Source organism: Sorex araneus, chromosome X, assembly GCF_027595985.1.
Source record: "Sorex araneus isolate mSorAra2 chromosome X, mSorAra2.pri, whole genome shotgun sequence".
NCBI lineage: Eukaryota > Metazoa > Chordata > Mammalia > Eulipotyphla > Soricidae > Sorex > Sorex araneus.
Window position 1 is genome coordinate 291,539,803 of NC_073313.1, and position 16,377 is coordinate 291,556,179.

General features: G+C 56.2%; 1 protein-coding gene across 2 annotated transcripts in view; it reads right to left on the bottom strand.

Annotated features, from left to right (window-relative positions):
- Positions 1 to 1,052: 1,052 nt before the first annotated feature.
- Positions 1,053 to 16,377, bottom strand: part of EPAS1 (endothelial PAS domain protein 1) — an 89,487-nt gene continuing 74,162 nt past the window's right edge. For both annotated transcript variants that reach the window (XM_055120756.1, XM_055120755.1), the window contains exons 7-16: positions 16,050 to 16,156; positions 10,077 to 10,224; positions 9,449 to 9,666; positions 8,146 to 8,336; positions 7,638 to 7,748; positions 5,319 to 5,809; positions 3,332 to 3,458; positions 3,125 to 3,233; positions 2,856 to 3,032; positions 1,053 to 1,805 (exon numbers count right to left, since the gene is read on the bottom strand). In XM_055120756.1, the coding sequence (XP_054976731.1) occupies positions 1,654 to 1,805; positions 2,856 to 3,032; positions 3,125 to 3,233; positions 3,332 to 3,458; positions 5,319 to 5,809; positions 7,638 to 7,748; positions 8,146 to 8,336; positions 9,449 to 9,666; positions 10,077 to 10,224; positions 16,050 to 16,156 (1,831 nt within the window). In that variant the 3' untranslated portion in view covers positions 1,053 to 1,653. The remainder of the gene's footprint in view (positions 1,806 to 2,855; positions 3,033 to 3,124; positions 3,234 to 3,331; positions 3,459 to 5,318; positions 5,810 to 7,637; positions 7,749 to 8,145; positions 8,337 to 9,448; positions 9,667 to 10,076; positions 10,225 to 16,049; positions 16,157 to 16,377) is intronic.

The following is a 16,377-nucleotide window of genomic DNA, read 5'->3' on the forward strand; positions in this document are numbered from 1 at the left end:
TGTGTGTGTGTTTCTAGAAACTTCTTTGCACCCATGGTAGAAAAGTTCCACATGATTGGTATTTAAAAACCAAAAGGTAATGTCCCTCTTACCCAGTGAGTTACAAAGTGCTCTGAGAACACTCAGTTTTCAGTGCTCCTACCTATATAAGTCACTTCAAGTGACAGGCCTGGGGAGGGCCTGTCCCCAGTGGGGCCACTGCACCTTGGCCCTGCAGGGCACCCTACAGTAGGTTGAGGGGCAGGGGTGCAGGGGTGGGGCTGGCCTCCCGCTGTGGGCACCCTCTCCGTCCAGCTCTGTGTACCCCCAAAAAGGGAGAAGAGCGGATGTGGCTGGATCTCCACCCTGTTCCTAAACGCTCACTGTCTTCCGTGAACTCCCATCGAAACCATCACCTGGGAGCTCCGGAAATATCCCAATGTGCCACGTGAAAAAACCATTAGACACACATAGCTCAGTGCACTTGAAGGGCCAGCAACAAAACCCCAAGAAAAGTTAAAGCACTTCCCCTCCCTGGGCGTTCTCCCCCCACCCCGCCCCACCCCGCCCCTGACCCCGTGACATGCCATCATACCCTCTTGGCGGCAATAATACATACATACATACATACATACATAATACATATAGAACACAAGGAGAAGACAGCTCGCCACACTCCCACTTCATGATCCCATTTCCTGGATCGTTTGCCAGAACGAGGCGTATCCCAGAGCACAGAGTCCCCGTGCCAGGAAGGCCTGTGGGGGGGCTGGACCAGACTCACGCCAGCCACGCGGGGCAGAGCAGACGGACAGCGCCCAACGAGAGCTTAAAGTGATTGTGTGAGTAGGATTCCACTTCCCTTTCTACGCTTTTAGATATCACGAAGTACCCATAGAATACGATAAACACTCAACCCAGATATAAATGTTGTTTTTAAAAAATGGTTATGCTTTTGAGTAAGAATAAAAAAAAATCCACTGGTGGAGGGGCACTGGGTACGGGGCTGAGGGGAGGCACTCTGCAACTTTCCCAGAAAACCACAGACACTGCAGCTCATCCTTCAGTGTTTCTTTTCTTTTTTTCTTCCCCCAAGAGTCACACCCAAATTCGAGCAGAGTGGGCTTAAGAGAAGAAACAGACTGACATTTACAGTATGGCGATTTGTTTTCTCTGAAAGGAACGGAGGGGGAGAACGCGGAGGAGAGCGGGCCGGGAGTCAAGCCTGGGGAAAAAAGCAGGGGTGACTGTTTCTCTTTGGCAACCATCGTTTTCGTTACATCAAGCCGAAGCTTTCCAAGGTGAACCAATATACAGCAACCCTTTGAAGTGTGGGTGGCGTGTGTGACAGAGAGAGAGAGAGACTCCTTTGAATAATATAAATTAGAAGTAACTGATGTGGTGGGGGGGGCAAGGGGGGGAATTCTTATAAAATTTCAAAACATCCTCATGAACCAAGCCAGATGTAGCGGGTCAAACCACTATGTATTTGTGAGCTGTGGGTGATTAAGCGCGTCTCCGGACAGAGGCTGCTCCGTGGCGCGTGGCGGGCGGGCCAGGTAAGTACATCTGGTCAATGGGCTGGTGTTAGATTTACCTAGTTGCAAAAACAGATGCAGAGAGTGAAGCTGGTGGCACTGCGTGCAGGGGTGTCTGCGGGGCGGGGGCCCTGGCTCAGGTGGCCTGGTCCAGGGCCCGGAGGAGGTCCCCTCCCTGCAGGAGTGTGGAGCTGCCTGCCACGGGCACGTTCACCTCACAGTCATATCTGGTCAATTCAGGCAGCAGGTAGGGCTCGAACGAGGACCCGAGCAGCCGGCTGGCCATACCTGCAGGGACAAGCAGAAGCCCAGGTGAAACCCACAGCCAAACGTCAGAGCAGCCCCGGGGTCACCGCATTTCCTCCTGCCGCTGCAGAGTGGGCCCTCTCTCTTCCCTGCCTGGGCGGGGAGAGCAGGGGGTGCCAGCTGCCTCCAGGGGCTCGGTAGGCAGGGAAGGAAGATGGCAGGACTCCCAGGGAGGCGGAGCAGGAGCCGGAGAGGCGGGGTGGGAGACAGCTCACGTGCCTGCAGCACGCACCACACACCGCCAGGCCAGCGCCACTGTCCTGGGGAAGGGCTTAAACCATTGCCCCCTGCCAGGGCTACCCAGAGCTCTGCAGGCCTCGCTGAAGACGCCAGGGAGTGAGGGCTGTGCTGCGCCCTTTCCGGGGGCCGTGCTGCCTCCCTGTGGCCTTGTCCTCTCTCCTCTGCTCCCACCCCCATCAGTCGCCACTGAGAACCCCGCTCACCCCCGACTCTGGCCCCTCTTTCCCCCACAGACATGAGCGGGTCACAGGAAGAACCAGGCCTCCGCGGGCTTGCATCCGTGACTCTGGGCCGGTCCCGAGACGGCAGGGCGCAGGGCCTGAGGTGCCCCGGGCCATTCCCAGGGAGCTCGGAGCCCGAGACAGAGTGCCTGCCGGGCGGGGAGGGGGGCGGCGGTGTGTTTCATTGTTGCTGCCGGCCTCTGGGTCAGCCTGCCAGTGCTCAGTGCTGACTCCTGGTCGCTCCTGCTGTGGCCCCGGCTACGGGTGGCACCTTGCCAGGAGCTGAGCCGTGCTTGGCCACGTGCCAGGCAAGCACCAGTCGTGCTCTCGGGCCCCCAGACAGACCTCTGTGTGATGACACCTAAGGCTGAGAGGGTGCCTAACTCAGGGGCGGGGGGCGGGGGGTGCCTACAGCTCTTCCTGCAGCTCACGCTCAGCCACTGTTCCAGTCTCGGAACTGCGCCGCCAGGGAATCCGGCAGCAACAGGTCAGAGGTGGCCAGTGACTGGCGCAGGCCTGCTCAGGGTCCAGTTCTCGGCCTCTCACCTCCTTCCCTGTGCGCTCAGCTCACCTGACGCCTTGTGAGTGGGCGGCAGGCCGTAGTCCTGGTAGGCGGGCACGCAGCACGCTGAAGGGAAGCCGCTCTTGGCGTTGCCGGCACTGCTCACAGCGGCCGACGGGGGCTGTGGCGGCAGCAGGTGTCTGAGGGGCTGCCCGAGGCCCCTCATGGGATTCTGACTGAACTCATCTGAAAGACGGGTCAGGGGCGTCAGGCCTGGGGTGGCTGGGCGGGCAGGGGCTGTCTCCCCGCGGATGCCCCCTCTCGTCCCGTCTGCTCACCCTCGGCCGTGCTGGCGCTCACTGGCTTGTCGGGCACCAGAGGGGCACCCAGGCCCTTCATCCTCTTCCACATCAAGTGAGGGGCAGCGCTGGGGCCCGGCGGGTCTCCCTGCATGGGGAGGGGCACCGGTCACCATCACAGCCCCCCCGCCCCCGGCCCACGACCCCCCGCCGGCAGGCCCCCAGCGGCGGTGGGGAGAGGCTCACCCCGCCCAGGTCCGGGAAGAGCTGCTCCTCGTACTCCAGCTGCCGCTTCAGCTTCAGCTTGTTGGACAGGGCCAGCACGGCGGGGCTCAGCACATCCGGGCCCTGCAGCCCGAAGCCCTTGGCAGACCTGCAGGGCCCAGGACGACGGTCAGGAGGGGCGCTGGCACCCCACCCGAGGTTACCGCTCCCCGCCCCATCTCCGTGGGACTTCTGGAGGGATGGGCCAGGACACGGGGCACAAAGTCAGAGGTCCAGGCCTGAGCTGTGCCCGCGTGCTTGGTTCTCTCCCCTCAGGAGGGGCCGAGGGCCAGCACCCAGGGCTACCTCCAGCCGTCCCAGGGGCCCTGCACCTGACCTCCACTCGGGGCAGCCGCAGTCTCCGGGACTCTCCTGGTCCCCCTCCCCTGCCCTGACTGCTCCCCGTGGAGGCCCAGGGCCCTGCTGTGGGACACACATGCCGTGGGACACACACTGTGGGACACACAGTGTGGGCAGCTCCCCATGGTGGAAACGTGGCCCACTGGGGGCGATGGGGCAGGGGAGGTGCTGGCACCTTCCTTAGCCATGAGTGAGGCCATCATTGGGCCCTTGGGCACGCAGGGGGCTCTGGCCACTGGGCGCCCTCATCGATGCTAAAGGGTCTGAACTCTGCGCCGGCCATTCCCCCCTGCCCACTCCCTGTCCTTGGTCTTCTCAGGAATGGCACTTTCCGCCCTGACCAAATGTCCCTCCCAGGTCACTGACTGTAGGATAACATAGCCTCAGGTAGTTTAGGTTTATTGGGTTGTTCCTATCACAGTGCTCCCATTCCTCTATGTTTATTTGTAACTTCCTTCTTAGTGTTCTGCTGACTTGTAAATATTGTTTTTCTCTTCTCCTTGAGTCCTTTGCATAGCTTATTCAGAGCAATGCCTTTTGTATGGGCACAGAAAGACTGTAGCAAATGCTACCTAGGAGTCATTTGACTCTACAGGATATTTTCCTCCTGGGCATCTGTTCTCTCGACCTAAGCCTCAGCTGCCCTTACTTCCTAGCACCCCCAAAAGCAGGGTCCTGATGAGGGACTGGATGGACCCAGGGCAAGCGATGTTTGTAGCAAGTGTGCTACCCTGGCATCAAGATGGGTCTGGCCAAAGCGCCTAATGCTTAACTATAAGTTGAGGGCTTGGTCATGGACAAATGCTGTCATGATCCAGGAAGTAATAACTAGACTCGGACCCTGCTAGGGTTAGGAATGATTAATCTGGCCTGAGTGCTGTAGTCTGAGTCTGCAAGATGTTCCCAGGAGAGTGGCCCTGCAAGCCTCAAAGTATCTCTTACTGTGTCCATACAAAAATAACTAGTATTAAGATGTTAATGAGCGTTTGGACTAAGGAAAGGAGAAAAACACCTTAAGAGATATTTTGCCTGCTGGCAGTCAGGAAAGGCTTTGGAATGCCCCTAGGTAGTGCTGCCTTTGAACCTGGTGTGCCCTCAGGAAGGGCTTTCTTATGTTGATTTTGCCTCCTGGCTGTGTGTAGCCTAGAGGGCAAGGTGAAGAGGAGACTAGTGAAGAGGGAGAATCCGGAGTGAAGCAGGATCCAGAGAGCAGGATGGAGGAGTGAGTGAGGAGCTAGGAAGAAAGAGGCGCATGGAGAAAATGGAATAAATGGCAACTGATCAATCAACCGGCTTGGCCCTCGTTTCCTCCTCTGTCTGCCCCATGGCCCAGGCCCCTCTGGCTGGGCAAGCAGCCCAGGCCCGAACCTCCTGAGCCCAGGTCGGGGGGGAGGCGGCCTACGGGGAGAGTGGTGGGGGCTCTTCCCCCAGTCAACCCCCGGCAGATGTCTTTTATAGCTGACTTCCCCAAATCCCAGTGGCTGAGTCCAGAGGGGCCTAAGCAGACTTTCTGATGGTGCGGCCTCGGCCGTGTCCCCCACTAAGTGGGCCCTGCCCACCCTCCCTGCCCCCGGGTTTGGCCGAAGCAGCCACGGCCCCTGGCTCTTACCTCTTCTTGAGCATGGAGAGGTGGGGTGAGGCGCCCGGGGGTCCCGACGGTGCAGCCCCCAAGGACTCAGCATGCTGAGCGCCCACCGGCCACTTGGTGGGCCCAAACTGTAATGGCGGGTCAGGGGGCCACTGTGTGTTGGATCTGCCCCCCATGGAGGAGAGGGGTGTGCTGGCCTGGCCATAGCACGGTGGCAGAGACACTTTGCTCCCTGCGTCAAAGAAGATGGAGGACATGGGCCGGTGCTCCGGCTCCATCTTCTTGCTCTCCAGCTGCTGTTGGTACTTATCCAGGAGGAACGGGCCGGGCGAGGCGCCCGGGACCAGGGGCTGGAAGATGCTCGTCATGGTGCTGAAGCAGGACTGGGGGGTGGGCTGGGGGGTTTCTGGCAAGAGCCTCTCTTCAGGGCAGATGGGGCTGAGCTGGAAGTCCTCCCCGTCCATGGGGATGTAGGGGGCCAGTGTCTCCAGGTCCAGCTCGTTGAAATCGGTCTGCAAGAGAGAGCACAGTGGGGGTGGGGGGGCAGCTGAGCAGAGGCAATCCCTGCTCTGCCTTGAGGCCGTGGGGATGCCCTGGGGCTTTGCAGATGCCAGGACCCAGCTGGTGCACGCACACGCACACACACACACAGAGTCATCCTTGCCAGATGTTTACCCTCTTATGCAAAAGACTCTCCTCTCCACCCAAACTCCACCACGTTCTCCTGCCCAACCCAGGTGAGCCTGCCGACCCCCACAAGGCCCCCCTGCCTGCAGCCCTCCTCTGGCACTAGGGCCTGCGATGCATGAGCCCTCGGAGTCAAGGACAGCTCAGGGCTCATCCCCTTCCTTTGGCTGGGCTCAGGGGTGTGGACAAGCGTCCAGAGTGCCGGCCAGCCCCGGGCAGTGGAGGGAAACTCATTTTGGTCAGCACCCACCGTCCAGGACAGAGGGGGGCTCCAGGAAAGACCTCCCCCAGCAGGTATAGGCCCACCACACACCTGCTCGACCTTGATCATCTGACTCATACACCCCAGGAGCTGAAGGGGAGAGGAGGGCTGAAGGAGGAAGGCCTTTGCACACCGCACGGGCTGGGGCCAGACTGACCCTGGGACGTTCAGCCCACTCTGAGGAGAATGGGGCAGGGGTGATTTTGCTTTTGGTTTTGTCGGGCATGTACCCACCTACCCATGTCGGTCCACGGGAAGATATGACCAGTGGAACAAACATATTCCTGAAAAGCTTTATGTCAGAAGGGGAAAAAAAATCTCATCTCAAGTGTCATTTTTGTTCTTTTTTAATAATTAATAAAAATGTGTGGCTTCCATCTATGTGTTTCTGGGCCACATTTAGCGGTTCCCAGGGCTTATTGCTGGCTCTGTGCTCAGGACTCACTCTCCTGCATCCAACCAGCTACACGGCCTCTCTTGCCTTGGAAGTCCCAGTTTCACATGCACATAAAATAACTATTTCAAAGACCTCTAAGGGAGAATAGTAAGGAAGTAATTCCTCCCCGTGCTTATACATCTGGACATGTGCTTTGGGTGGGTGGGTGGGTGGCAGTTGTGGGTGGGTCATATGCAGTGGTGCTTGGGTGACCGTCTGCAGTCCAGAGACTGAACAGGAGCTGTCTGCAGGGAAAGTCCTTTACCCTTGTATTATCTTTCTCACCCTGGATATGCTTTATGTTACTTTTGGTTTTTCAAAATTTTGTTTTGATTTTGGGCCACACTAGCAGCGCTCAGGGTTTACTCTTAGTTCTGTGCTCAGGGAGGGATTCCTCCTGGTTCGGGGTGTTATATGCAGTGCCAGGGATCAAACCTGGGTCAGCCAAATGCAAGGCAAGTGTCCTACCCTCTGTATTATCTCTTCAGCCCTGGATCAGCTTTCTAAAGGTTGATCTGCCTTGATGTTGAGTCATTGGTTTTCATGAGTTCTGAGAAAAGTATCCCCCTGAGGAGGAAATAAGAGTGGCAAGTGACAGAACTGGACTGGACACAGGCGAGAAGATATGGCCCTGGTGTGACCACTCTTTTTTTTCTTTTCCTTTTGCTATTTGGGTCACACCCGGTGATGCACAGGGGTTACTCCTGATTTTTGCACTCAGGAATTACTCCTGGCAGTGCTCGGGGGACCATATGGGATGCTGGGAATTGAACCTGGGTCGGCTGCATCCAAGGCAAACACCCTCCCTGCTGTGCTATCACTCCAGCCCCGGTGAGACCATTCTTGATACCCATGCAGGGAGCATGGTTTGGGCCAGGCTCGCTGTTGGGTTCTGCATGCAGGGATGAAGCAGTTTCCATGCATCCACTTCCCTGCCGTCATCACGGCCACCCACCTGCGTGCTGCAGGGGTCCTTTGCCTCAGTGTCCATGGCAAAGAGCTTTTCAATCACTTCAATCTTCAGATCATTGTCCAGAGCTGTGTAATAGTCTCCAGGGCTGCTGGGCTGGGGACCGGGAGGATGACTGTGTTAACAGTGTGGCACTGGTCTCCCCAAAGTCCAAGACAGAAGAAGAAATACATTTTTTTTTTTTACCTAGCAGACTAAAGTTCGTTCTCCCAAACAGGTCTTTTCAGAGCACCAGCTCCTCACAAATTATGGGGACGAGGCTGATTCATCCCCCTCAACACTGCCGGATCCGAGAACCAGGCTTGGGAGTACACAGGGTCTGGGAACCTCGCTGCTGACCCAGTCTCCTGCCCGGGGTGCTGCTGAGATGGCCATGCTCAGTCAGCAAACAGCGGGCCCCCCAGCCTCGGGGGCTCCGGGAGGGGCAGTCGCAGTGTTCCCGCCCGGCCGGGAAGGGCAGCCCCAGAGGATTCTCTGCCCGGGCCCAGCTCACCGTGGAGCAGCTGCTGCTGCTGCTGGCGCTGGGGGTGGCGTTGCCCTGGGCAGCCGTCTGGGGCACGGTGAAGGCGGGCAGGCCGCCAGCCTCACTCTGGGTGCTGTGGGCCCTCAGCTCTGCAGCCCACGGCTGTGCGGGGGGCAGGACAGCCTTGCCGTAGCTCGAGGACTCCTCAAAGTTCTGGTTTCCTGGGGAGACAAGAGCCGGATCAATAGCACCCACCGCTGGGCTCGGCCCCGTGACAGAGGGACTCTGAGGACTAGACAGAAGAAATGAGGGCCTGGAAGCATGTTGGGGGGCTGGCAGGGACACAGGCCCCTTTCACTGGACCCTCAAGGTGCGTCCTCCTGGAGCACTTCACCCGTCAGAGACTAAGTGGCTCAGCTGTCACTGTCCAGTGAGGAGCCGTCCAGAGCGCAGCTAAGGAGGGCCAGTGGGGAGAAGCGGGCTGTGGGCCTAGGGATGGACCCTTGGGGTGGAGGCAGGAGGGCAGCTGAGACCTGTGCTGTACGCATGGGCTCGGTTCCCTTCCTGAGCACAGAGTTGGTCAGAACCGTGTGGAAACCGAAGCTAGGGCCACGGAAAGCCTTCCCCAAGAGGCCGGGAAATTGTGACGATCCCAAGCTCTCTCACACACCCCGCGGAGGCAGAGGCACGGCTACCATCTCCTGCCCCCCCCAGGCTGTGGACTCAGGGGGCTGCTGGGTGGGGAGAGGAGGGAGAAACTACCCAGGATGCTTCCGGAATGCAGCTATCTGAGCCCGGGGATGCATGGGCTCACCCCCATGGGACAGGCAGGTGCTTTTCACAGGTCGACTCCACTGCCACCAGATGGGTTCATTAGACCACATCCACATGTGTGCCACCGGTGGCTCACACTGGCGTCAGTGTGTCTGAGCAGTGCAGACGAGGGGGGAGTGTGGGCATGCAGTTTGCCCCATCCAGGGTCCTGGCACTGGATTTCCTAGCATACTTTCCCCCTTCTACAGAACCTGTCCTTCAGGACCCAGGGCCAGGGCTGGGAAGTGGGTGCCAGCTGGCCGATGACCCCAACTAGGCCTCACACTTCGGGGGGCCGGATACTTTGCTCGGGGAGGTGGTGCCTTGTAAGGACGGTGGCTTCAGGGATGCCGCACGTGCCCAGCCAAGACCAGAGACTGGCCCTAACCCGAGTCAAGCAGAGGAGGGCCCAGCACTCGGGGTAGGTTCAGGGACAGCTGTGGACAGGGAGCTCAGCACCAGCACCCTCACCTCCCAACCCTCTAAGGCCTTCCCAGGCTCCGATTGGCTGAGCACCCACCGAAGTCCAGAGAAATGATGGTGTCGCCGGCCGTGGGCGCCAGCTGGGCCAGCTCCTCAGGCTCCTCCTTCAGCTTGGTGAACAGGAAGTTGCTCTTGTCCACCCTGCCCACCTCCCCGCTGCTGCCGTCAAAGATGCTGCTCATGTCCATCAGGTGGGGCTTGAACAGGGACTCGGTCTGGTCCATGGAGAACACCACGTCGTTCTTCTCAATGTCGCTGGCGGGACAGAGGGCGCTGAGACCGGCCACGACTCCAGCCCGAGCCCTCAGAGTCCCAGCTGCCCACAAGCCCTCTCAGTCCAGCCCCGGGGCGTGCGATGAAGGCCACACCGGAGGCGTGGGGCCAGCCTTGAGCCTCCTCCCCACTCGGAAATACCTGCCGGGCCTCAGGCACGGCACAGACGAAGGAGCAGCAGGCCGGGGATGCCACCTCCACCGAGGGCACCTGTGCCAAGGATGCAGCCGGGCCCCGGCCAGCACTGCACCACCCCGCCCCCACTCCTTGGCTTCTACGCGGGGTGTGGTGCGAGAGCACCATGGCAAGAGCCTCCGCCTCCCCTGGACCTGCTGCCGCGCCTGGGGAGCTGGGCTCCACGCCCCTCCACGCCACCCCCCTCCCTGCCTCACCTCAGGACGTAGTTGACACACATGATGCACTGGGGCTGCAGGTTGCGCGGGTTGTAGATGACGGTGCCCTGGGTCTCCAGCCACACGTAGCCCCCGTGCTTCGCCAGCATGCGGTACTGGCCACTGACCACCTGGCCCTTGGTGCACACTAGGGCAGCAAAGCAAAGTCTGAGTCAGGAGGAAATGGGGGGCGGGGTGCAAGGGACCTGTGTGAGGGCAGTCTAGGGGGCAGGCGGGACTGGACACCCGCACTTTGAGGATGGAGAAAGCGGGCGCAAGATCCCCCCAACCCACTGTCACAACCCGAGCAGGGCGCCCAGGGAGGGAGGCTGGCAGAGGCTGTCACAACCCGAGCAGAGCCTCGAGCAGAGCCGGCAGTGCCCACACCCAGGCCCCCACTCGATGGGCCTGGGGGTAGCAGTGGGAGCCGCCTCCTCTTCTGTCAAACACTCCACTTAATTTTATTTGTATTTTTGCCGAGGAAGGGCTGAGCCTAGTAGGTCCCCTGGCACCCTTGGACAGGCAGCCCCTGCCCCGCTCTCTCTCTCTCTCTCTCTCACTACTCCTGGCTGTGTGCTCAGGGATCACTCCTGGCGATGCTCAGAGGGCCTTAGGTGGTGCTGGGGACTGAGCCTGGGTTCTCCCCATGCTGTGAGTCCAGCTCAGATCAAGGCTTTTGAAAGGCTGTGGTGAGCCTTTCATTCCCCCCTAACCTGGCCACCAGAGCAGCTGCTAGCTTGGGACTCCTTCCCTTCTTCGGATGACTCCAAATGTTCCACATCAGTCTCTACTGGATTGAAAACACTGGGGAAGGGATCTCAGAGCCCAGCATGTCCCCACCCCTCAGACAGAATGCCCCAAACGCTCCCATGAAATTTAGACACCCGTTAAGTGAAAGGCAACTAATGTTAGAATTCCTGGTGGTTTCCAGAACTTTTCCTTCCCTTTCTTTAGGAATCTGTTCAATTCAGAATCCCAGCTCAGAAACCCCCACGTCGAAGTGTAACCAAAAGTCATGATAAAGACATCAGCTTGGCCAGGAAGATTCTCGCCTTGGTTTCCTCCACTGTGAAACGGGGCACTGAGAACACCAGTGACCAAGTCTGCCACCGTGCATTACTACCAAAGCTCTTGAAACAGAGACCCAATCTGCCTGCCAAGTTTACCAGCAACAAAAATGCCGACTAGATGTCACTGTGTCACTGACAAATGCTGGAGAGTAAAAGCCACCTCTTCTCCCGGAGTTGCTGCCACGACCATGCGCAGACTCAGGCTCGAAGGACGCGGCTGTGGAGCCTCTGCAGGGGAAAACCCGACTCTCTGTAGGTGGAGAGTCTCGTCAGTGCTCCTGTGCGGCCGAGTGTGCAGGCTGGCTCAGACATAAGCTGTCTGTGGCCCTTTGCACTTCCTGTCACTTTTGTCATCTTAAAAATGCAATGAGCACCCTGGAGGCACAGGAAGTGCTGCATCTTACGTGGGCACGGTGCTTTGCAGAATCCCAGAAGCCTTCTCAGGAGATGACTTCCTTGCCGCCAAGCAGTTACACCAGTGCCTGGTGCCTGGGTTATGGATAAGGATGGGCAGCATTGCCATCACACTGAACAGGCAGCCTCGGTGGGGGCTATCTACTGCTATACCAGTTTGGTTTCTGGAGAAACCAGGCTTAGAGCTATGAACTGATTAGCTGAAAAGTTCTCTGAGTGGAAACAGTGGACAGGGTTAGAGTCTCCACCAAAGACTCCGAATGAAAGCTTTATAGGTTTGGTTTTCATTTCTTTCAGAAAAACCAACTTTGGGGCCGGGACGAAAGCTGGAAGGACTGGAGTACACGCAGAGCACGTGCAGGACCTGGAATGGACCCTCTGCAGACATGGTCCCCCGAGCATGGCTGGGAATGACCGCTGAATACCAGGCTAGAAGCAATTCCTGAGCACTGGCAGCAGCGGCAAAACCTGTCCACCCCCACCTCGCCACCTGACACACACAATTTCACTGAGGTTCCATTTAACTTCAATAAAAAAGGTATGCACTGTCAATGAGCTTTACCCCACACACGAGCACATAACCCACGCCACATTCAGAGGTTTGGGTTCCTCGTCACCCCAGCTCCTAGATTCCTTCTGCTTCCCAGCTTTGACTCCCCCCAACACCACCCCTGGCCCACAACATTTCCGAGAAATGCTGTTTCTGCTGCAACGGTCTTTTCTGCACCTTCCCAAAGGCGGAGTCGCCCTGGGCACTTGCCTGGGTTCTGCTGTTGCTTCTCACTATAGGGTCACCTCCCAGGATGCGGGGGCCCTGCCTGGGCTGCTCCCCTCACAGCCATCGCGGGGCTCACACTGCTTCCAGTCTGGCATCCTGAGGAGGCACCTCCACAGTCCGTGTGTGTCTCTGTGCAGGCACACTATGGGTGCAGCCCGCTGACCACACATTTCCAAGAAACTGCCGAATGAGGCGAGTTGGGTTTTCAGTTCCATTTGGCTCCTGGGCCACACCCAAGAGCACTCAGGGGCTATGCCTGGCAGTGCCCCAGGAACCAGATGCTGGGAATTGCATCAGGGCCGCTCACATGCAAGGCAAGTGACCTCCCCGCCAGACTAGCTCTCCCGTCCCTCGTCTCATTTTGGAAAGAACTCTTGTGCCGTGGGGGAAGAGAGTGCTCATCCGCCTCTACTATGAGGAAGACTCCAAGCAGAGGAACTGGGCTTTGCGGTGACACGTCTGCAGCAGAGGACAGGGTGAAAGCTGGGGCTGGCATATCTGGAGGATAAACTCAGGCTCCTTCTCTGCCAGGACTCACCACGCTGCCACCCCAGCAGCTCCGCCCAGGACCCCGTCCCTGTGCGGACTACCCAGGCTCCTTTCCAGCAGGGAAATGCTTCCTGCACGGTATTAGTGCCTGGAGCTAACTTATTTAGCGAGTCCCTAATGCGGACAGAATTCAGCACTCTTACTCTTTTTGATCGAGTCATTCAGCGAGCAAAGGTTTTAACTGCATTTCCAGTGGCTGCAGACGAGGGCCAGCTCTGTCAGCAGAGCGTAATTACACCTGCTTTCTAGTCATCTGCTCATTAATGCCAGCTTGGGTCAGGGGCCTGCTCACTTGTAAGGAGCAGACAGGCTTTTGATGGCTTTTAATCTTGTTTTCCTAAGAGCACATAATGTCCCCACACAACAAAAAGAAGCCAATCCCACTGCCCCCCTCCCGACCACGATTCTAGGACAGTCTCTATAAATTACTAATCCATTTGGAAACGATGGCTTTCAGCCCTCCAAATCTGGCTTGGGGACAGAGTTTCCCTGGTCATCTCCAGGGGGACACACACAGGTGTCTGAATCTGGGCTGCTTCAGTCAGCATGGACCAGCCTCAACCCCAGCCCCTTTCCTGTCCAGCTTGAGAGTCAGTGCGTGTGTTCAGAGAGCGAGAGCCCCCGTGAACCGGACGAGAATGTGAAAGGGCACGGGAAGGCAGGCTGGCATTGGCACAGAAAGGGGTTTCTCTCTTAGCTGCATTAACCCGATTTCTAACTCAGCTGTCTTTCCCTTCGTTGCATGCGGGCTTCCTGGCTGGGTGCAAGAGTGTCAGGCAGTTTTAAGAGGCTCCATGAGGGGAGAGAAGGAGAGAGTCCATGTTGTTAATTACCCTTAGGTCTAAGGCTTAAATTCATAGTGTCAGATAGTTTAAAAAATAATAATAAAGTACGTATTTCCTCTGGAGTCAAGAGAAAGCTAATAGGAAAGCTCTTTACCCCAGTTCTTTTTTAGTGTATCAGAGACTGCGAAGGAGGGGAAATGTCTTTTTTCTGGTGCCTAGTGAGAAGTCATTGTGTTTGTTCCTGAAACGGCAGTTCCCTCCACTTTCCCAGCCCAGAAGACAATGGACAATACTGTCCTCCAAGAACTTCTAGAACTTTTCCCTATTGTCTCTTGTTTGGACTCACCCTTTTTTGAGAAGGGACGTTTCTCCAGTAAGCACTGGAGCCAGAGACTCAGACAGTGGCTGGGCCCGAGCCCAGGTTCCTGAGTGCCAGGATCAGGCTAACTTTGGGTGCAGGAACCCTCCCACAGGCCAGAAAAGCATGGGAAATCCCAGAGTGGAGGTTCAAATTATATCCCCGGGTTTCAAAAGCTGGGCCAGATTAGGCCGTCCAGCTCTCACCTCCATCCCCGAGTCCCTCAACAGGGCTAAATATGTGTAGTTCTTTGATTTTTTTTTTACAGTAAATACAAAGAGAGACTTCTTAGAGATATCCTTATGGGCTCTGCTATATTATTCAAAATCCAAACTCCAAAGTTGTGAAGTGAGAAACAGAGAAACCAAATAGAAAAGGAGAAGATCTCACTCCAGAATAGAACAGAAGCTAGGCTCAAAGGGAGCGTAGGAAGCTGCAAATCCATCAGCCGCTCTGAGTTTCAACTGACCTAATCTTGGGATGGAAGGATGAGTGGATGGATGGACAGACAAACGGATGAATGCATGCATGCATGGATGCATGGATTTAGGAATATTGGACAAACAGCTATGCTTCCTTCCCCTTCACTGCCAAGCCAAGGCACTTCAAATCCTGGAAACCAAAATCTAGCAGGTTCACTGAGAATCTTTTATCTTATCTACTTTTCAATTATTTTATTTATTTGTGTGTGTGTGAGGCGGGGGGGGGGGGACGCACTGGGGCCATACCAAGCAATGCTCAAGGGTTACTCCTGGCTCTGCACTCAGGAAGTACTCCTGACTGTGCGCAGGAGACCATGTAGGATGCTGACGACTGAACCCAGGTTAACTACATGCAAGGCACTGTACTATCACTCTGGCCCCTACCTTACCTACTTTCTATCTTTCTGTAGTGCTTTGAACTCTGTTGCAGCACTGTGGGCAATTACTTTGAGGAATTCTTTTCCAAACACATTTTTTGGTGGATACTTTAGTTTCTTATTCATGCAGTGAATACACGTTACCAAACACTGTTGGATCCAGAGGCTAACAGCCCTTTTCTGTCAGGAATGAGATCAGGGAAGAGATCAATCCTATTATTTTCTAAGTTTCCTAAAAAGGCAAAATTCAGGGTTGGAGACTTAGAGGCCTTGCATGTTTCTGGGCTGTGTGGATTCTAGAAAATCATCTTGCAACAGCAGCAAATGGGAAACCTTCACGGTAACATGTGAATGCATTAGAATTCCTGTATCTAGTAGCCACTAGACCAATGTGGCTATTTAAATGCAATTAAAGTGGAATTGTAGAATATTCAGCTCTACCAATGCATTAGACACAATACAAGTACTACGTTGGTTTCATGTGAACTTCCAGGAGAAAATTCTTCTTGACAACCTGGCTTAAGAATCCTTTATATTTTCTTTCCAACTGCAAAACACAGGTTCCACAGGCCTCTCTGGAGTGCCGGCATACCTCTTCCCTGGAGCCAGCAAGCCGACTCTCAAGGACTATGGCCAACCTGAACACTCTTACATTGGTGGCACATGGCCTTCCCTCTGTTTATAGTTCACTTCTCCACTTTCTTCAAAAATTCAACTCAAGTGCCGCATCCTCCCCTTCATGACTTCCCTAGGCTCCCCTCCTATGACTCCCCTAGGCTTCCTGTCTAAGGCAAATACCCACGTGGAACACATGCTGTCATGTAATACTCTTAACAGAGCCCCTCTGCAGAATCATACGAACTATTTTGACTGCAGGAGGGAACTGGGGTGGTGAGGGAGGGGTGTGTGTGGAGGCGGAGATTCAGCCCACCTGCCACCTCCATCTGAACACCTTGTGAATGAGCCCCTCCCTAATTTGCATAAAGATATCATGAAGGCTATGTGACATCTTGGTCCTCTAACCACCTTCAGGGCCTGAGTCTTATCTCTTACATACATGTGATCTGTAAAGGAAGTTACCAGGTCTCCTTCTCCTGCCACGCCAGTCACACCCCAGACCCCACGGACATCAGAAATCAGAGGATACTCTTGGTACTTACAATTCTGGTGACTTTTGGTCATGTTCTCTGAGTCCAGGGCATGGTAAAACTCATAGGCTGAGCGACCAAGCAGCTCCTCAGGGTGGTAACCAACCAGTTCTGTGATTCTGAATTTAAAAAAAAAAAAGAGGGGGGGTAGTGGCTTGCTGGGGAGAGAGTCCCCAAATTCAACCAGGGGCTCAGGGAGCCAAAGCCAGATGCTCAACCAAATACACGCAGACAAACCTAGTCCAGACCCCCTAGAGGCTCCCACACCCACGCCATCCGAGCAAAATACCAGGGGGGCCTTCCCAGTGGCTCCTCTTTCTGCCCCTCTGAAGTCCTGAGG